Here is a 16,936-nt window from a genome sequence, read left to right on the forward strand (position 1 = left end):
TGGTGGGAAAGAAGCATTTCAGAGACACTGCAGAGGTTGCTATAGTTGTAGTTGGGGGCGGGGTAGGGGATGGGTGAGAAGATTGTGTGACTGGCTCCACAGTGGGTATAAAGCAATATATATAACAAGTAGTAATATATGGACAAGCTTTTATGGGTTCAGGCATCTCAGTTCACTGACAAAATTCTCCCCAGGATGTCTAACCCTCTGTCATTGGATTTTTTTAAGTGACTGTGCTAAGCTTTGCCACTGAGTTCCTCCTACCAGCCCTGGGTCTGAAATTGACGCTGAGTTTCCCACTGGCCCCTAATCAATTGTTTCCTTCGTGCTCTGATGGCTTCAAGTCTGGTACCGCTCCCCTGGTTTTTCTTGTTGAAAAGTGCTGAGACACCTGTCTGCAAGATGGGCAGCAAGCAGGGCTGTGGGATGCTTTTAATGACGTGTAGCACAGGCCCCTCTAGGGGCCAGGATGCACTCTGCATGAGTGACTTTCCACTGTGAATATTTCCCTAAGAGGCATGGTTTGTAAGTTTTTGTTAATGCGAAAAGGGAACATTCGGGCACCTTTTCTGTCCTGCTGATGTGTAGGGCTATTTTTAATTTTTGTTCTTCACTCTTTTTCTGGGCTTGTGATTTTAAGGTGCCAGACTGACTGTCCTCGAGCCTGGTGTCCCCAATTTCTCCCAAGAATAGGAAAAACATGGGAGGCAGCAGAGTTGGCCGTGTCTGGGTCCAGCACATCAGCCTGACCCACTCAGGGAGAATATTCTCCTGGATATAAAGGAGAAGATTGTTTCTTCTGAACACCGTCCACCTGCTTTCATGGCCGAGAAGATAAAACCTTGTGGTGCTGCCGCCAAGTCACTGCAGGGATTTTGGATCCAGTAAGCTCAGCCACCCATCTCCTCTGTGGAAAATCGAGAATGTTTTCCTCTCTTCCATCCCCACCTGTCCAAATTCCATCCTTTAAGGCTGATCTTAAATGCCTCTTGCTCAACGAAGCCTTTTCTGAGCCCTCTCACACGTGAGTTTCCTCCCACATCTCCGTAGCCCTTCCTCATGTGACACCACATTTTGTCATGGGATTGTAGGGTGCATATAGTTTCATAATTGATGTAAAAGGCACTGACACTGTCAGATTTATTTCTGTGTATTGTACAGAATAGAGTACTGGGCAAAGAGTAAACACCTGGGGAATGCCTGTTTAATACAAAGAGAATTCCAAAGCTTAGCTTTTCGTCCTGACCTTTAGGGCTCTCCTCTGACCTTTCTCTCCCTTTAATCAGTAACTGAAATTTCCTCCCGGATCCTCATGGGTAGCTCTCAAACTCTCCATTAACCATGTGGGCTCAGTCTCCTGGATTCCAGATAGTGCAGCTCGGGCCACCATGGTCTGGATCATAATTGCTACCTCCACCTGCCTGATAGACCGCCATGACCGAGTGTCAGTAACATTTGGCTAGAACAATTTTCTTCCAAAGTGTAGTCCGCAGATCACTGGTAGTCCCTGGCAGAGTTATCAAGGAATCCAGTTTGATGTCGAGAGAAGAAAAGAGTAGTAAAAGTTATTTTGTAGATTTGCATTTAACAGATCTGAAATGTAGAAGTACAGTATTCACAGGAATCCAACATGCTCTTAATCAATCACCCTGTTCTTAAAGACTGCACGCGTACCACAGAACCTGGCGGCGCTTAGCCCGTGTTCAGTAACAGCGTTGATCAGTGTTGCTGATTGCTGCTGTTTACCTGATGTTCAGTAACAGTGCCATTCAGCTCAGAGCATTTTCATGTCATTAGTGTTTTTCTCTGCTGCTGTAAAACCTGCATTTTTTTATCATTGCTATTGTATTACACTGTTTCTTCAGTTCACCAAATAGATCAGTGATTTGAATGTGATTCTTAGAAGAAAATAGTGATAAAGAAAATGCCATAAATACCACTTCAGATTAATATTACAAAGGTAAATTTTAGTGAACGCAATTCCAATGTAAATATTGGAAATGAATCTGTATACACTGGGGTGATATGATGATTTTACACAAGCAATTGAAAAAGAAAACTCTGAATGCTCTGAGGATGATGTAATTTTTAAATTATATTTTATGGATTGGTGGTCCATTTGCCCGAAATCTCCAGTATGTTTTCTGTAATGAAGTGTTGTCAGATAATAGCATGAAGCTCTTAGAATTTTTAGCATCTTTTTTTTTTAATGTAAGTACTGAGGATTGAACCCAGGACCTTGTGCATATTAAGCACACGCTCCACCACTGAGCCATTTCCCTCCCTGCTAGCACATCCTTTTCAAAAATAGTAGAGTGAACTTTCTAGTAAGCCAATTAAGTTTTTAGAATAATCACCAAAGTAGTGCCATGTGGAAAATTTCATTTTATTACCAAAGGCAATGAAAGTCCAAAATTTTAAAGCACCTTCCTAATGTTATACATCTTATAACAAAAACAGATACAAGTTCACTCCTGAATAGAAGTTTGCAAATCAAGCCAGAAAGTTTATTACAAATATATAAAAGTTTTTATCAAATGTCGAGTATGATATAAAGACTGCATAAAAATATTAACTATGGTGGAGGCGGCTCCATTTCTAAGAGTTTAACCTTTTTTTTCAGCACCTGGTATTTCTTATTAGTTAGGGGGAAAACGATCTATAGTGTGGGCTGTATTTTAAAGATGCACTCAAATCCTGCAAGAAAATATACAAAAATACTTTCTAGGGCCAACACAACCTGAGAGAATTAGAAATACATTTGCTGCTTTTCTCCCAAGTTGAAACACGGAAAACTCTCCCCTCTTTTAGGTGTGAAGCGGTTGTCAATCCAACGTGATGGATTGCTGAAAGCAGCCTTTAGTGAGAAGTCTCTCCATAGTGCCAGCTGTGTTCAGTGCTGATGCACAGAACTCTGCAGAGCCAAGACAACATAGTGGTTAGGACCACCCACCCTGACGCTAGACTGCTTGGGTTAAAAGTGAGCTAACCAGTTTTGTAACCCAGTTTCCTCATCTGTCTTTTAAGGCCTCAGGAAATATGTCTCATAGTTTACACTCGACATCCACAGGAAAATCACAGTACCTGTTGTATCAGTTTTTGTGAATGTGAAGTAAGTTAATGCATCTGAAGCACCTCGAAAATGCCTGACACTTGTGCAGCAGGGGTGAGCTGTATTGTAGCTTCTCTGTAAAAGCCTGCCGGTTCTTGCTGACATTCCCAGTGACCTGCAGTTACTTGTTAAGACTTTTAACCTTTGTAGAAATAATAAAAAAACCTGAAAGTGGACCTGACCCGCGGCTCAAGATTCCCACAGTGAAGCCAGATCTGGGTACAGACTGCAGCCAGCGTAATGCCTCTTACTGACATACAGGGTTTCCTTAAATGACATTTTAATGTTATGATTCAAAACTTAATACATTTATTTCAACCTAAACACAATATCTGTTTGTGGTCAGAGGCCCCATGCATCAAATTAATGGTCTGGAAGTTTGCAAAATGCTGGGCTGGACAGTGACGACCAAGGTTCTGAGGGACTCAAAATTGTACTGTGCGTGAAACTGTTGCACAATTTAGAGCTGTTCAAACTATGAACAGACTTGGAGGCAATGATAACTAAACTGTAATATCTCAAAGAACGTCAAGTGTAAAAGAGGAGACGTATTTCATGAGGCCTTAAAAGACAGAACTGGAACTATTGGGTAACAGAATGAGGCAGCATTCCAGCTCACTATGAGAAAGAACTTTCTAGCAGTCAGCACTGCCTGGAAATAAAAGGGACCACTTTTTTATCTGTCTGTCACTGAGGGCTGGATGCAGAGATTTTGCAACCCAGGCTTTTGTGAAAGGAGTTGAAGTTTGAGTTTGGACCCAGTTCCCTGACAGTCACACTGGATGCAAGGTCTCTCCAGGGAGAAAGACTTTCCTGGACTACACCTTCCACGCCTACGCTCCTGAGTCATGTTCTCTTAACCCTTGTGTGTGAGACTAGAGGCAGAGCCCTGGCATTGACAACAGGAGACCTGAGTTCTTCTCTGTCACTTTCTGTGGGACCTTTGCTGTGATGGTCAACTCCTCAACTGACTCGTACAATCCCCATCATGCTGGCCTTGCAGGGGATGGTGGTGGCTGTAGTGGTCCTCTTGCTCATGATGTTGATGGTGGTATTGGTGGTCCTGTGGCTGCTGCTGGCATTAGGGATCTGCTGTCTCCTCCAAGCTGTCTTCTTTAGAAGGACAGAACATGTTCTTAACAGCCAACCCCCTTTTTCTTTCAGGCCGCTGTGCTCGCTGTGGGGAGAACGTCGTTGGGGAAGGTACAGGATGCACTGCCATGGATCAGGTCTTCCACGTGGACTGTTTCACCTGCATCATCTGTAACAACAAGCTCCGCGGGCAGCCCTTCTACGCGGTGGAGAAGAAAGCCTACTGCGAGCCTTGCTACATTGTAAGTTCAGACGTGGTCCTCCGGGTACTGGACAAAGACAGCTTCTGTCACTCCAGATCAGATGTAGCCATCAGATCTTTACTTCTCATCAGATTTCAAAATGTGTGTGTGTGTGTGTGTGTGTAAATTTACATACCTTCATTTTCATCCATACATCCGCTGTTCATATGAAGTCAAAAAGGTGCATCGGATGGGGCTACCCTTCAGTTAGTGGTCTGCTGAGAACACTATCACCCCCTGGCTTACAAGCATGTATGTACAAGCTAGCACGTTTCCCCTTGAAGCGTCAGAAGGCTTCCTGAGTAGCAGAGTCACCTCTAATTATTAAGTCTAACTCTATATTTGAAGCTGTAGAGAAACATCGCAGGGCCTTGAGAATTGTGAGTGCTCTTTCAAACTCCCGGGTCCTTTGAATCACCTTCCCCCCCCCCGCCACACCCAGAATGTTTCTTACCTGTCATACCCAGCAGGGTTTCAATGATGCATTTAGAGAAACTCTTTAGGATAGAGGACCTTAAAGGGAAAGAAATAGTCATGCTGACTGAGCGAATAGTTTTCTTTTTAAAATATGCAACTATATGTTAATAACATACTGGGCTACTAAGAAATCCTCGCAGTCACATTATCTTAGCTGTTTGCCAGGCTACTTAAATCTACACGCTCAGGTATCTTCTGACAGAGCAAGTTGATGAATGAACATAAACTTTTTAAATCTAAAGTAAATTTTCTTGCTATCCTGCATGACTTTAGCTCTCTGTTTAACACTTGTTAGTGGAAAAAAAGTAGTACTTTTTGCAAATCCACAAAAAAAGGGCATGATTTGGCCCTCAGTGTCCAGACATTTCAATATAAGAGAAGCCTCGGGTGCAAGCTATTGAGAGTCATACGTAACTTTGAAAATCCCCAAGGTTGAAGTTTATTGCAGAAGTTTCTGGCCTCATTGGTATTTTCCATAATCTGACAGCTCTAACTCATTGCAGCCCTGGAATCTGTAGCACAGGTCTGAAATTTCTTCACGAGTAAGATCTTACAGAATTAAATATTGTTTTGCATCTCTTAGGTTCAGTTTTATTTCACTTTTCTCCCCAAAGGCAAGGTAGACGCATACAGCATCATTATAGTGCCACATTATGTTGGAGCTGGAGGAAAAACAAAAAGCTTGAGATCATTTGTCTAACTCCTCTCTTCAGAAGTGAGAATACAGAGATACAGAGAGGGAGAAAGTGACTTCTTATGTTCTTTTATTGATGTCAGAGTCAGGACTGTATTCAGATGTTCAAACTCCTGGTCCCATATTCCTTGCAGACACAAGACTTAGTTTTTCCAGAACACAGGCACAAACATGGTGATGACCCATTGATTTGGAAGCAACAGTTGCATATCAGGGGAAGTCTAGTGCACAAAAACTTACCTCTGTAGGAAATGAGACTATTTCAAATATCACTGTTTGAAATCTTTGTTGAAAGAGAAAATTACAAAATTCCCTGCCATTGTAAACAGACTGTGTGACTGCCATTCACAGTGACCTAGGACCGCAGTGAAGTTATTTACGGCAGTGAGCTGTGGCAGTGACGTGAGCAGAGCCTCTGGAAGCACCTCCAGCTGTCTGTACACTAGGTGACCGCAGCCGGCTGTGTTTTTTTGTAGTTCTTGTGTCTGTTTTTCACCCTTTTTTTGACCGCATTGTTGATTCTTGCTACTTGAATGAGACTCCTGTGGCTGCCCCCTTCAGTTTTCCTTTTATTTCTTATGAGCCAGGAATCACATGAACAGTACTGGGAAACAATGTAACACTGTATGACGACCGGGAGTTTGAATTTGATTCCATCACTTAATACTTTGTCTCCTTGGGAAGGCGACATGATCTTTCTAAGCCTCAGTTTCCTCATACACATAGCGGTGACTGCAGGATTCTCCCCAAAGGCTCGCAAAGATGAAATGAGGCAGTCCTTGTAAGGCACACTTGGCTGGCTGAGGGAATGGTAATGGAATGAATGTTATTCTGAGATTAATTTTGAAAAGATTTCTGGCCTATTTAGCATTTCTGAAAGTGAGGACCTTACATGTTCAGTGAGATGCATCGGGCTTTGGGAAATCGTTCCAATCTCTCAGACGTTCTTAGATGCTTTGCTTGCTCTGTGGGTTTCTGCTGTGCTGAGGTGAGGTCTCCATCTCCACTCCGGGCACAGCAGCTCGGCAGTTCTTGAGGATGCATTTCCTTCTGCTTCGGTTACCCGTTCCTGTACTGTGCTCATGACAAGGAGCGCTATCTGGGTGATGTTTAATCACATCCTTGCAAGAAGTGAGTGAATTCAAGTAATGGAATTTCTTACCATCCTTTTTGACTTCACTCCCTCCTAAGAAACTTTAATCAAGATTTTTCTTTAATGAAATGTATCCGTGGTGACTCTAAATGTAATTTAATTCTTATCAGAATTCAGTTAAGCTTTACTCAAAGACCCTTGTTCGATACTGATTTCAGAGTTCAGCACAGACCCTCGAGCCTGCAGATGGATGTTTTAGCATTTTAATGTCTTCTGAACTTTCCTAAGTGCAATGAGCTACCATGCTAAAAATGTAAAGAGTTTCTCTTCAGGAGGTTGGGAAAGCTAGGAGAATAAAATGAGACAGCTTTGTTTTGAAGATAGAGTTTGTGTTAAGGAGGACCCTAGGGCTGTGTGACCTTAGACCAGGAAGCCCTGGGACCAGGAAGCACCCGTGATGTCATCCAGTCAAACTGCGTCTTGTTCCGTTAGTAGAAGCAAGATGTCTGAGACGTCCTGTACAAAGCAGAGGAAACCTAGGCCCTGGGCCTCTGTCTGGGCGCTTTTTTTTCATTGATAGAATCAGCATATTGAAGTTCGTTTAGTTAGTTAACTATTTCTGTGTAAGGACCACACTGTTTGATGCTCTGAGTTCTGGAAGGAGACCAGTCTGATACAAATTTAATTTATTTTATTTTTGCTTAAATTGGTACTGAAGAACTTAAGATCATGTTTAAATTAAATGTTTACATAATGTGGAGAGCAAATATACCAGCGATGGCTTTATCTTTGATTCATTGACTATTTGCATTTTCCTATGGTCTCCTGAATCCTTAATCCTTACATGTACATAGCTGTAATTAAACAAATTGGACTCAGTAAGGCATTGTAATTCTCTTTAATCACTTTATACATGCTTTCTTTTGAATTTTCCATTGATTGACCTCATATGAATATGTATATAGCTTTCCGCTGTTAATGATTTCCATTTTTAGCTTTTTATCTGCTAGCTGTACCTTATGCTTACATACTACATTTTAAAGCCATTTGCCACTAGAAAGATATCAGATATTCTCCAGTCTTTCAGTATTGTAAATAACATGCCTATAAGTAACTGAGTAGAAGTTTTTAATGTTATTTTACTTTGAATTACTTCCTTAGCATAAATTCTATGATTTATGCTACCAAGTTTACTTTATGGCAGTTTGGAGACCTTTTACTGGATTTCTTTAAAAAGATTTTTCCAATTTACAGAACCACCAGCAATAATGAGACCAAATGTTAAACTATACCTTATCCAGTGTTGAAGGGGTTTCTTTATGTTAATATTGCACCAATTTAATAAGTGAATTATGCAATAGTTATTTCAAGTTTTATAATTAGCAAAATCAATGAGATGCTTTTCTGCTTTGGTGATGGATCTCTTAAAGGCTTAGTTTTGATTATTCTTATGAGTTTGTAAGTGAACAGATTAAAATTAAGAGCACCAAGCTTCCTTGAGAAGAAAAGTGATGTAAATAGAATACATTGCTTTTAGTCCTTGCTCTCCTGGTGTGACGTTAGATAAGTCATTTAATTTATGAATACCAGTATCCTCGCTTATTAAAGGGAGGTGCTAACTTCCTCTCTGTCTTCAAAGGGAAGGAGTAAACAAGTGTAGTATTTTGTATATCATGAAGAAATTGTTTACTAATAGAAGGGCTTAACCTGGTTAATAACATTATTATCATTGCTTTTTCCCTTAGCGTAATCTGATAGAATTTAGAAATCCTCTAAGTTTGGGGTAATTTCGTAGCTGCAGTTGCTATGGAAATACTGAAATAAATAGATGTCATAGAAGGAATATGAGGACATACATGAGAAGAGGTTCATGTCTTGTTTAAGAAGATTTTTATGTTGGTGTGGGCAGCAACAGTGCCTCCCACTTCCATGTCCTTCTGCCCTTAATGAAACAGGTTTACTCATAAGTACAGATTTACCAAAGAACTGCTGTGTTCGTAACGTTGCCAAAGAGTCTGGGCCTAGAGACACAGTGCATCAGAAATTCTCAGCAAGTCTGTTTATGAAATGGCAGCCAAAGATCTTCCCCTAAACCAGGGCTCTTACTCAGAGTGGATCAAATCCAACTCCTAGCACTCCAGCAGTGGAAGTTGGTACAGACGTTTTTATTAGAGTTACAATCCAAGTGATTAAAAGACCTCAGGAAGTAGGAGGCCAACTCCACAGGAGACTAAACACTTTAAGGTTCCTGAATTTGATGCATTAGTGGCCAACACACTGACGGCCTTTTGCTCCTTATGTCACTAAATGGCTACAGTTAAAACATTCTAACTTTTCAACCTGCATTAAGAGGTTGGTTTTGTACCTCTGCAGGAAAGTTGTCCTTTTATATGCTCAACTCCTCCTAATAAAATGTTTTAAAAGCAGTTATGGCCAGTGCTTTATGTGGGTATTAGGAAAGGACCTGAGAGTTTGGACTGAACTTGAAAAAAATTCACATGAACTTCCCTCCTCCCCTCTTTTTTTACTACCCACCTCTGTTCTCTCATCTCCAAGGAGTGTTTGTCTGTCTGTCTTTCCCTCGCACTAGATCCTGCACACCATACACACACACACACGCATATGCACTTTCTTCTTAATGTTATGTTGTCATCCCACAAGCACTCTCCCAGGAAGGAGAAAAAATGATTCAAGAGAGAGGAAAATTTGTCAAGTAGTTCTTAACCGTGCTAACTGCTGTGAACAGCTCTCTCTTCCATTTGTGCAGCCCTGTATATTTTACAGTGTTCCTGGGCCTCTATTCCTGCACCCCACCATCCCTGTCAGAACCTTGTGAAGCAGACAAGGGGGAGGTTATTAGTCCCCTTTACAGCGGCTTTGATATTTTCAAAGTAAAAGACAGAATGAAGACTAGGGACAGCTCCTCTAACTTGAATTTTATGGCTGGATCCATACGACTGCCCCGCAGCGAGTGTTGAGCCTCCTAAAACTGTGCAGCTACTGACAGCCCCCTGGGAGTATAGCCATTGATTCTCACGATTTTAATTGACAACCACATGAATCATACCTTCCAGTATTACAGAACCTGAAATACTGAACTTCTACCAATGTAAAACCAAAGCCCTCGTCTTTTCTTAAGCATTTACATATTGCTCTCCCTGAAATGCCCCAAGTTTTAAGGCAAAAGCCCCTTTTTTATGGTTAAAAATAATCATAGTAATAACTAACATTCATTTAGTGCTTTAACTTTTTCAGAGCACTTTTCTTTTTCTCCTGTCACTCTCTAACGGTCTTAGAAAATAGGTACAATTATTATTTTCCTTCATTTCCACTATTAAGAAGTTGAGTTTTAGGGAAAAAAAAATCAGCTTGCTCATTTCCAAAGAATGTGAGTGTCAGATTCAAGACTTGACCCTGGCCTTTGAGTCTCAAGTCCAGCTCTTTCCACACATCCAACAAATCCCTGGAAATCTCATTTATTATTACTAGGTTTCCTTTTTTCTTATTTTTTTCTGTTACCATATTGAGCTTAGAATACTTTTTCTTGTAGTAGTAATTCTTTAAAAAATAATAACAAGAAACTCAGTTTTTAAGTGTGATAGGCTTATCAGAGAAAAATTAGAAAATATTTTTAAAAGGTATGTAACTCTCCTATCTAAATATTATAACAGCTTACATTTTACCACATATTCTTTTTCTATTTCAATGTACCTATGTATGGATATGTGTTTATAGATATAAGCGCATATTATGTAAATGTTTGCACACACACACTGAAATCATACCATCCATACTAATTAATAACTTGCTTTCATTATCTAACAGCATATCAAACTGCCTTCTACAGAAATAGTTTCTTTTAAATATTCCATGGACATTCAGAAAAGTTGTATATCACTTACATATCCTTTCTGAAAAACTGACTCAAAGAAATATTCCAGCAAACCAGTAAATTAATCAAAAAGTGTGTAGGAAGTCTGGAACAAATAAAATGGTGATAAGCCATGAATCAATAAAAGTAATAGTTAAGGATGTAGGGAAAGATGCAATGGCAAATTTAGACCAGAAAAAAATAATATTAATTACCTAGTAACTACAATATTAATAACAGACAAAGTACAATTCAGGACAAAACTATCAAATGAGCCAAAGAACATTATTTTATTGATAAATGTCACAGTTCCTGAAGAATAGCCCTGAGCCTTTTTTCATTAAAATAGCCTTACATTGAAATATATGATACAAAAATATTGAGGAAATACAAGATGAAAATGGTAAAACCATAGTCTTTATAAAACTTTAACACATTTCTTGCAGTCTCTGACAAAGCAATTATAGAAGTTGAATAATATGGTTAATATGATTGATTTAATCCATACAACCAAAGAGATTATATCTCTTTTCCAAATCTTCATGGAAGGTTTAGAAAAGCATCATATCATAATCTAAAAGGAAAATGTAGACAGTTCCTACTTTGGCTGGCAGAGCTATACATAGCAGTACAGTATGACAAGAAGTCTATAAAAAGATAAACAAATAAACACATGAGGTAAACAATTGTTGGAAAGTAGTGATAGTGGTAATGCTGCATGACAAGGAGAATGACGTGCAGCCAGAGTTGAATTCCAAGTAAAGGTAGAATCATTCATTGTAACAAAAAAAGAGTGCAAACATATGGACCTAAAAAAACTAGAAAAGGACAACAAAATTAACCCAAAGGTAGAAGGGATTAGTTAAAATAAAAGCACTTATTGATAAATTGAGAAATAGTAGAATTTTTAGGTCTAGGAGATGGTTTTTTGAAAAGCACAATAAAATAAACATCCAGTGAAGATAATCAAGGAAGAAAGGGAGAAACAAAAATTACAGAAAATTAGGAATGAAAAAGAAGCTTTTAGCATGGGTGTAGAAGACATTTTAAAATTATTGCAGTTAAAATTTTATATAAAAGAGGCTATTTTCTGTGTAAATCTAAATACAGGGGAAGAAGAGTTAAATAACCTCATAAACCTGGATGAAATGCAGAGCTACCGCCTGAGAAAGAACCAAGAAATTTCACTAACAGGATTCTTCAGATCTTTGAAGAACAACTGATTTCTATGCTATTTCAACTTCCAGAGCCCAGAAAGAGAAGATAAGCTTTTCAAATCATCTTGTAAAGCTAGCCTGATCCCGATTAATAATTCCTAACCTAGTTTGGCCCCCAGAGAACACTCTCTGCTAATCAACCTTTTATAAATGCAGAAATTCTAAATGAAATGTTAGCAAATTGAATGCCACGTAATGAAACATCCCAAGTTATTCCACGATTCCAATGTTAGGACAATGTCAGGAATATTGTAACATAATTCATTGTATTGATATATCAAATTTAAAAAAAAAAATAACAACCCTAGATAATCATCCCCATAGATGTCAAGGGGACATTTAACAACATTCATCACAACATTCTTGTTTAAAAGCAAAAACAACTGCAAAAACTCAACAAGCTCTAAGTAAAGTAGAAGAACAGGACAGATATGTTAAGTTTAAGGGAATAAAACAAACCAATGATAAGGCTTCTGCCTAGATTTTCCCAGGAAGGCACAAGATCCCTGCTATTAATATTATTCTTAACATTCTAGCCTTTGTAATGGAAATTTGGAAACAAAGGATATATACATATATATGCTTTTTTGTTTTATATATGTTATGTTTCAATTATATAATATTTCTAACACATCTAAAGATATAAAACATAATAAGATGGAATTCCATGTATCCACTATCTAACTTAAGGAATAAAATATTAGGAATTTAGTTGGCATCCCTTAGGTTCTTGTCCATAATCACAGCCTCAAGACTCCTGTACAGAGGCAGCTACTATGCTATGCTATGCTAAATTTGTTTTTTATCATATCCCTGCATTTCTTTATAGTTTTACACATATTTGTGTGCATATATACAGATATAGATAGATAGATAGATAGATAGATAGATAGAGTGTTGCTTATATATTGTGTGTTTTTTTTATTTTTATCAAAGTATAATTGATTTACAATGTTAGTTTCAGGTGAATAGCAAAGCAATTCAGTTACACATATACATACATATATATTTTTTCTTTTTAGGTTCTTTTCCATATATGTTATTACAAAATACTGAATATAGTTCCCTGTGCAATACAGTAGTTCCTTGTTGTTTATCTATTTTAAATATAGTAAATATCGTGTTTCTTAATTTTAAGTGAATTGCATTGTATCATCCCTACTTTTCTGAGACTTTTTCACTGAAAATTGTAAGACTAGGATGTATAAATATTTATAGATCATATGATTATTCTTCAAGGAAATTTAAAGTATCAGACCAACTAAAGTTTAGTAACCTAAGAAATTTAAAACTATAAATTTAGGTTTAGAAAATGTAACAGGAAAAAAAATCCTTACACAGAAGCAAACAAAAAGATAAAATACCTATTACGCTTTAAAAGCGTAAATGATCTAAGTGAAGAATGCTATAAAATTTTACAGGGATAATTAACTCATGAGCAGAATGATTTGGGGGTTGAACATGCTTTGGAAAGCACCTCTCACTTTAACAGGCATTTATATCATCACCCTGTAATTACACAACAGCCAGGCTTTCAGTGGGAGAATAGTTACTGCACCGGCCTTTGCTAATGGTTTTTGTTTAGCCCTTTTCCCCTAGTAGCTCCCAGCCCTTTGCTGATCTCGATTTCTGCCCCCCGCATCCCTGCAGGCTCCAAGGCAGTCTTCAGCAAGGACAGCGAGGCTCACGCCTGGAAGTAGACGGCCCAGAAAACCAGAGACCTGGCCGAACAGAACCCTTTCCTCCTCCAATTCCTACCCCAGATTATATTCATTTCAATTGTCATAGAATTAGAATGCTTTTTAAGGGCCAGGGGAAACCTTAGAAATTTAATAACGTCATTTTATAGCCGAGAAAACCTAAAGCCCGAGAAAGCTGACAGATTTGCCTGAGGTTATATGGTTTATTAATGTCAGAGGCAGGAATAGAAACCAGGAGCCTTGATGATACCTTCAAAGAACTGCTTTCTTTGGGACTGACATGAAGAGGTTTAACCATATGTGGCCACAGGCCCCAGAGAAACATCCCTAGAAAATGTTGGATTGCGTAAATTTTGGTTGGAGAGTTTAGAAATAGGACAGCCTTTGCTTCAGCCTAAACCAAGACAGAGAGTCTCAGATTTCCAGGTTAAATGCCTCTGAAACTTTATGCTAGAACCTTCCCGCTGCCCTAGTTTGTTTATTTTTAAATCAAGCATGAACTCACCACTCGGTGTTTGCCAGAGTTTGGATGAATGTCAGCATCAGGCCACTGTAATAATGGTTTAAGATTATTTAATCCTATTACTTATACACTTCATTAGGCTGAGTGAATTGTTGGCAGTGGTTCAGTAAACTTCCTACTTTAGAGATAAAAGGATGGAAAGAAAATAGGGAAGAAGTCTGTTCCTTGTTTTCTTTCATATTTATAACTCTTAAAGGGTAAAGGAATGATAAGTGCCCAGCTACAGCTTGGAGTCTGTATTAGTAGGGTCTTGTGAACTGTGCTGCACCCTTAAAAGAGAAAAGTGAAACATATTTTCAATTAGAAGAAAAAGGATTTGGCCAAGGAGTGTGTATGTGTGTGTGTGTGTGTGACAGAGAGATTATACTTTCGAATTGGTCTTAAAAATAGACATGGAAATAAGTTCAAGAGTCCTGGGTAAGACATCCTATCTTTCATTTAGAGGGCCTGGTGTGAGGCAGCAAATTATTTTAAAGAAAGAACATGGAATTTAAAGGCAGACCTCGTTCACACCCAGCTTGACCAGCTACTATTCTTCATTCCCCTTACTTCTTTTAGCTTATATTGCCTCACAAATAGAATGGAAGTGATATTTCTTACCTCGGTGGCTAAGTGAGGGTTCAAAGAGGCTGACAGAGCTAAGTAAAAAAGTAGGGGAGGTTTGAGCACTAAATAACTGCCCAGATCAAGCCTCAGGGATGTAGATACAAAACGTGCAAAGGAGAAGTTTGCCTCACTTGAGTCACCGAAGGACAGTTATCAGTCAGCATTGCAGTCTCCAGAATGTTACCTGCACACGGCCAGTTTGAGAACTCCAAGAGTCTGAGGGGCAGTGGCAAGTCATGAGACTCTGGAAGCTTGGTTTTCCCAAAATGTGTCATTTGGAATCATTACTCCATTATGGAAGCCCTCATTAAAAGTGAAACTCTGGACCACTCCCCAGAACTCCTGCACAAGGAGCCAAGAAATGAGCATCTTTTACGGGCTCTTGGGAAGATCCTTCTGCACGCGTAGGCTTGAGATCCAGCCCAGCTCATGTAAGAAGTAGTCCCCAGACACTTCTCTTTACCCCATCTCTCCTCTAGTTCCTTTACAGCACTTGGCCAAATGGACACTTCTCCTGGATGTTGCTGTCTTAGGCTGCTCTGTCTGCACCCAGGCTACTGTCTGTCTTGTGCCTTTCTCAGTCTCCATCATTTGGAAATCTGTGTCACTCAACCTGAAAAAGCTTTCCTGGAACTTGTCCAAATAGATGTGGCCTTTCCTGAACATGCAAGGCTTTTGTTTCTCCCTCTCTCATAGGATTTAACCCTCTGCAACTGATATTACAGTCGTTTGAGACTTAAGCACGTTCCCTTATTGATTTAAAACCCTTAGAGGGTGTGTGTATGGTGGGAGAGGTGTAGCACATTTTACTTTTTTTTTTTTCTTTTCTTTAATTCTTGCCCCAGCAGGCGAGCCTCTAACTATTTTGATACTTACGGGGAAGGGCAGGCTAGAGAAGGGCAGGGCTCCCCCCAGATCCCAGTGGCTCCTGAGAAACTCTTTGACTCTTTACCCTTTGCTATACCTTGGATTTGGGACTCTGTGTATATACAAAGCAAAGAAGAGAACTTGGCTCGGGAAGCCTCTGATCAGTCGTTGCTGAGATGTAAATGCGAAAGACTGAAAGGAAGGATGTGAGAGGGAAGCCAGCTGTCTGTCTTCCAGCTGTAGAATTATCTTAAGAGCCACTGCACTCAAGGTCAAACACACAGGCCCAACTTGCAGATGAAAATTGCCAGGGGGTTTGGGTGGAAGTTCTCTGATGTTCTTTGATGACTTTGAATGGGAGGTGGTAATTCCCTCCCACAGCTGAGCCTACTGAAAAAAAAAAAATCTGCTTCCTGGATCTCTCTTTTGCTCACCTCCCTGCAGAGTCAGGGGCTGCCAGGTGAGGTTGGCATCACCTTTACAGCAAGGCAAGTCCTCTTTTTGAGTACTTAATAGTGACTAGGCCCTGGTGTATCTGGTATAGCTGGCAGGTCTTCAAAACATACTTATTTTTTAACTTGAAGATTATTAAATAATTCAGTCTCCTACATTTACAGTTTGAGACAACAGGATGCTGAAAGAGGGAGAAAGACTTGCTCAGGGTGGATGATGCATCGATGATGCACTGAGAACTCCAGGAAATCTGAAACTCACAAATGCACATATGTGATGAGTTTTAAATTATCTTAATTTTGTTGGGTAATAAACATCTTCCACAGAAGGTGTTTTTGCTTTATGGACTCTTTAATAATGCTGAAAGATTTTTGAGGCCATTTATATCAATAAAACCACTGGAATACATTAGTTAAAATGAAACTGAATCTTCTAAAATGTATCTCCCCTAGAAAGTTAAAGTTTATATTTTTACTCTAGGCAAAAATTCTAAATAAATTATATTATAAAAGCATAACAAATACACAAATAGTTCTCCCACAAAATGAATAGCGTGGAGTGTTCTGGAGCCTCAGAGGAAAAACTGGGGGAAGAGAGTAGAGACATTTCGGGAAAAAGGAGAAATTTAACAAGAGTGTCTTCGTAGAGGAAGGGGCCTGTACTAGTGGGTCATATGGTAAATCTTAGTTTCTCCTAATACCATATATTCATTCTTTTTCTACCAGACAGGCGAGTAAAAACTGTTACTATCCCTTTTTACAAATTAACAAAATCAAGGCTTAGAAAACTGAGAGCTTTGGAAAATGAGGGGTTAGCTTAGGATTAAAGCAAAACTTTCAGCTCGTGCTCTCTAAATCTTAGCCCCTACCTTTCTCTTAAATAAATTCAAACTAACAGATGGCCTGTCATCCATCAGATAGGACTTTTTTCAATCAGCAAGGCTTTTCTTTTCACAGCCCTCGGGTCTCAGTTTGGTTACCACTATTTTG

General features: G+C 39.2%; 1 protein-coding gene across 7 annotated transcripts in view; it reads left to right on the top strand.

The window, feature by feature from the left end:
- The window catches only part of LPP (LIM domain containing preferred translocation partner in lipoma), a 629,315-nt gene that overhangs the window by 514,112 nt on the left and 98,267 nt on the right, over positions 1–16,936 (top strand). For all 7 annotated transcript variants that reach the window (XM_072962654.1, XM_072962664.1, XM_072962661.1 and 4 more), the window contains one exon: positions 4,277–4,446. In XM_072962654.1, the coding sequence (XP_072818755.1) occupies positions 4,277–4,446 (170 nt within the window). The remainder of the gene's footprint in view (positions 1–4,276; positions 4,447–16,936) is intronic.

This window comes from Vicugna pacos, chromosome 1 (genome assembly GCF_048564905.1).
Source record: "Vicugna pacos chromosome 1, VicPac4, whole genome shotgun sequence".
In the NCBI taxonomy this organism is placed as follows: Eukaryota; Metazoa; Chordata; class Mammalia; order Artiodactyla; family Camelidae; genus Vicugna; species Vicugna pacos.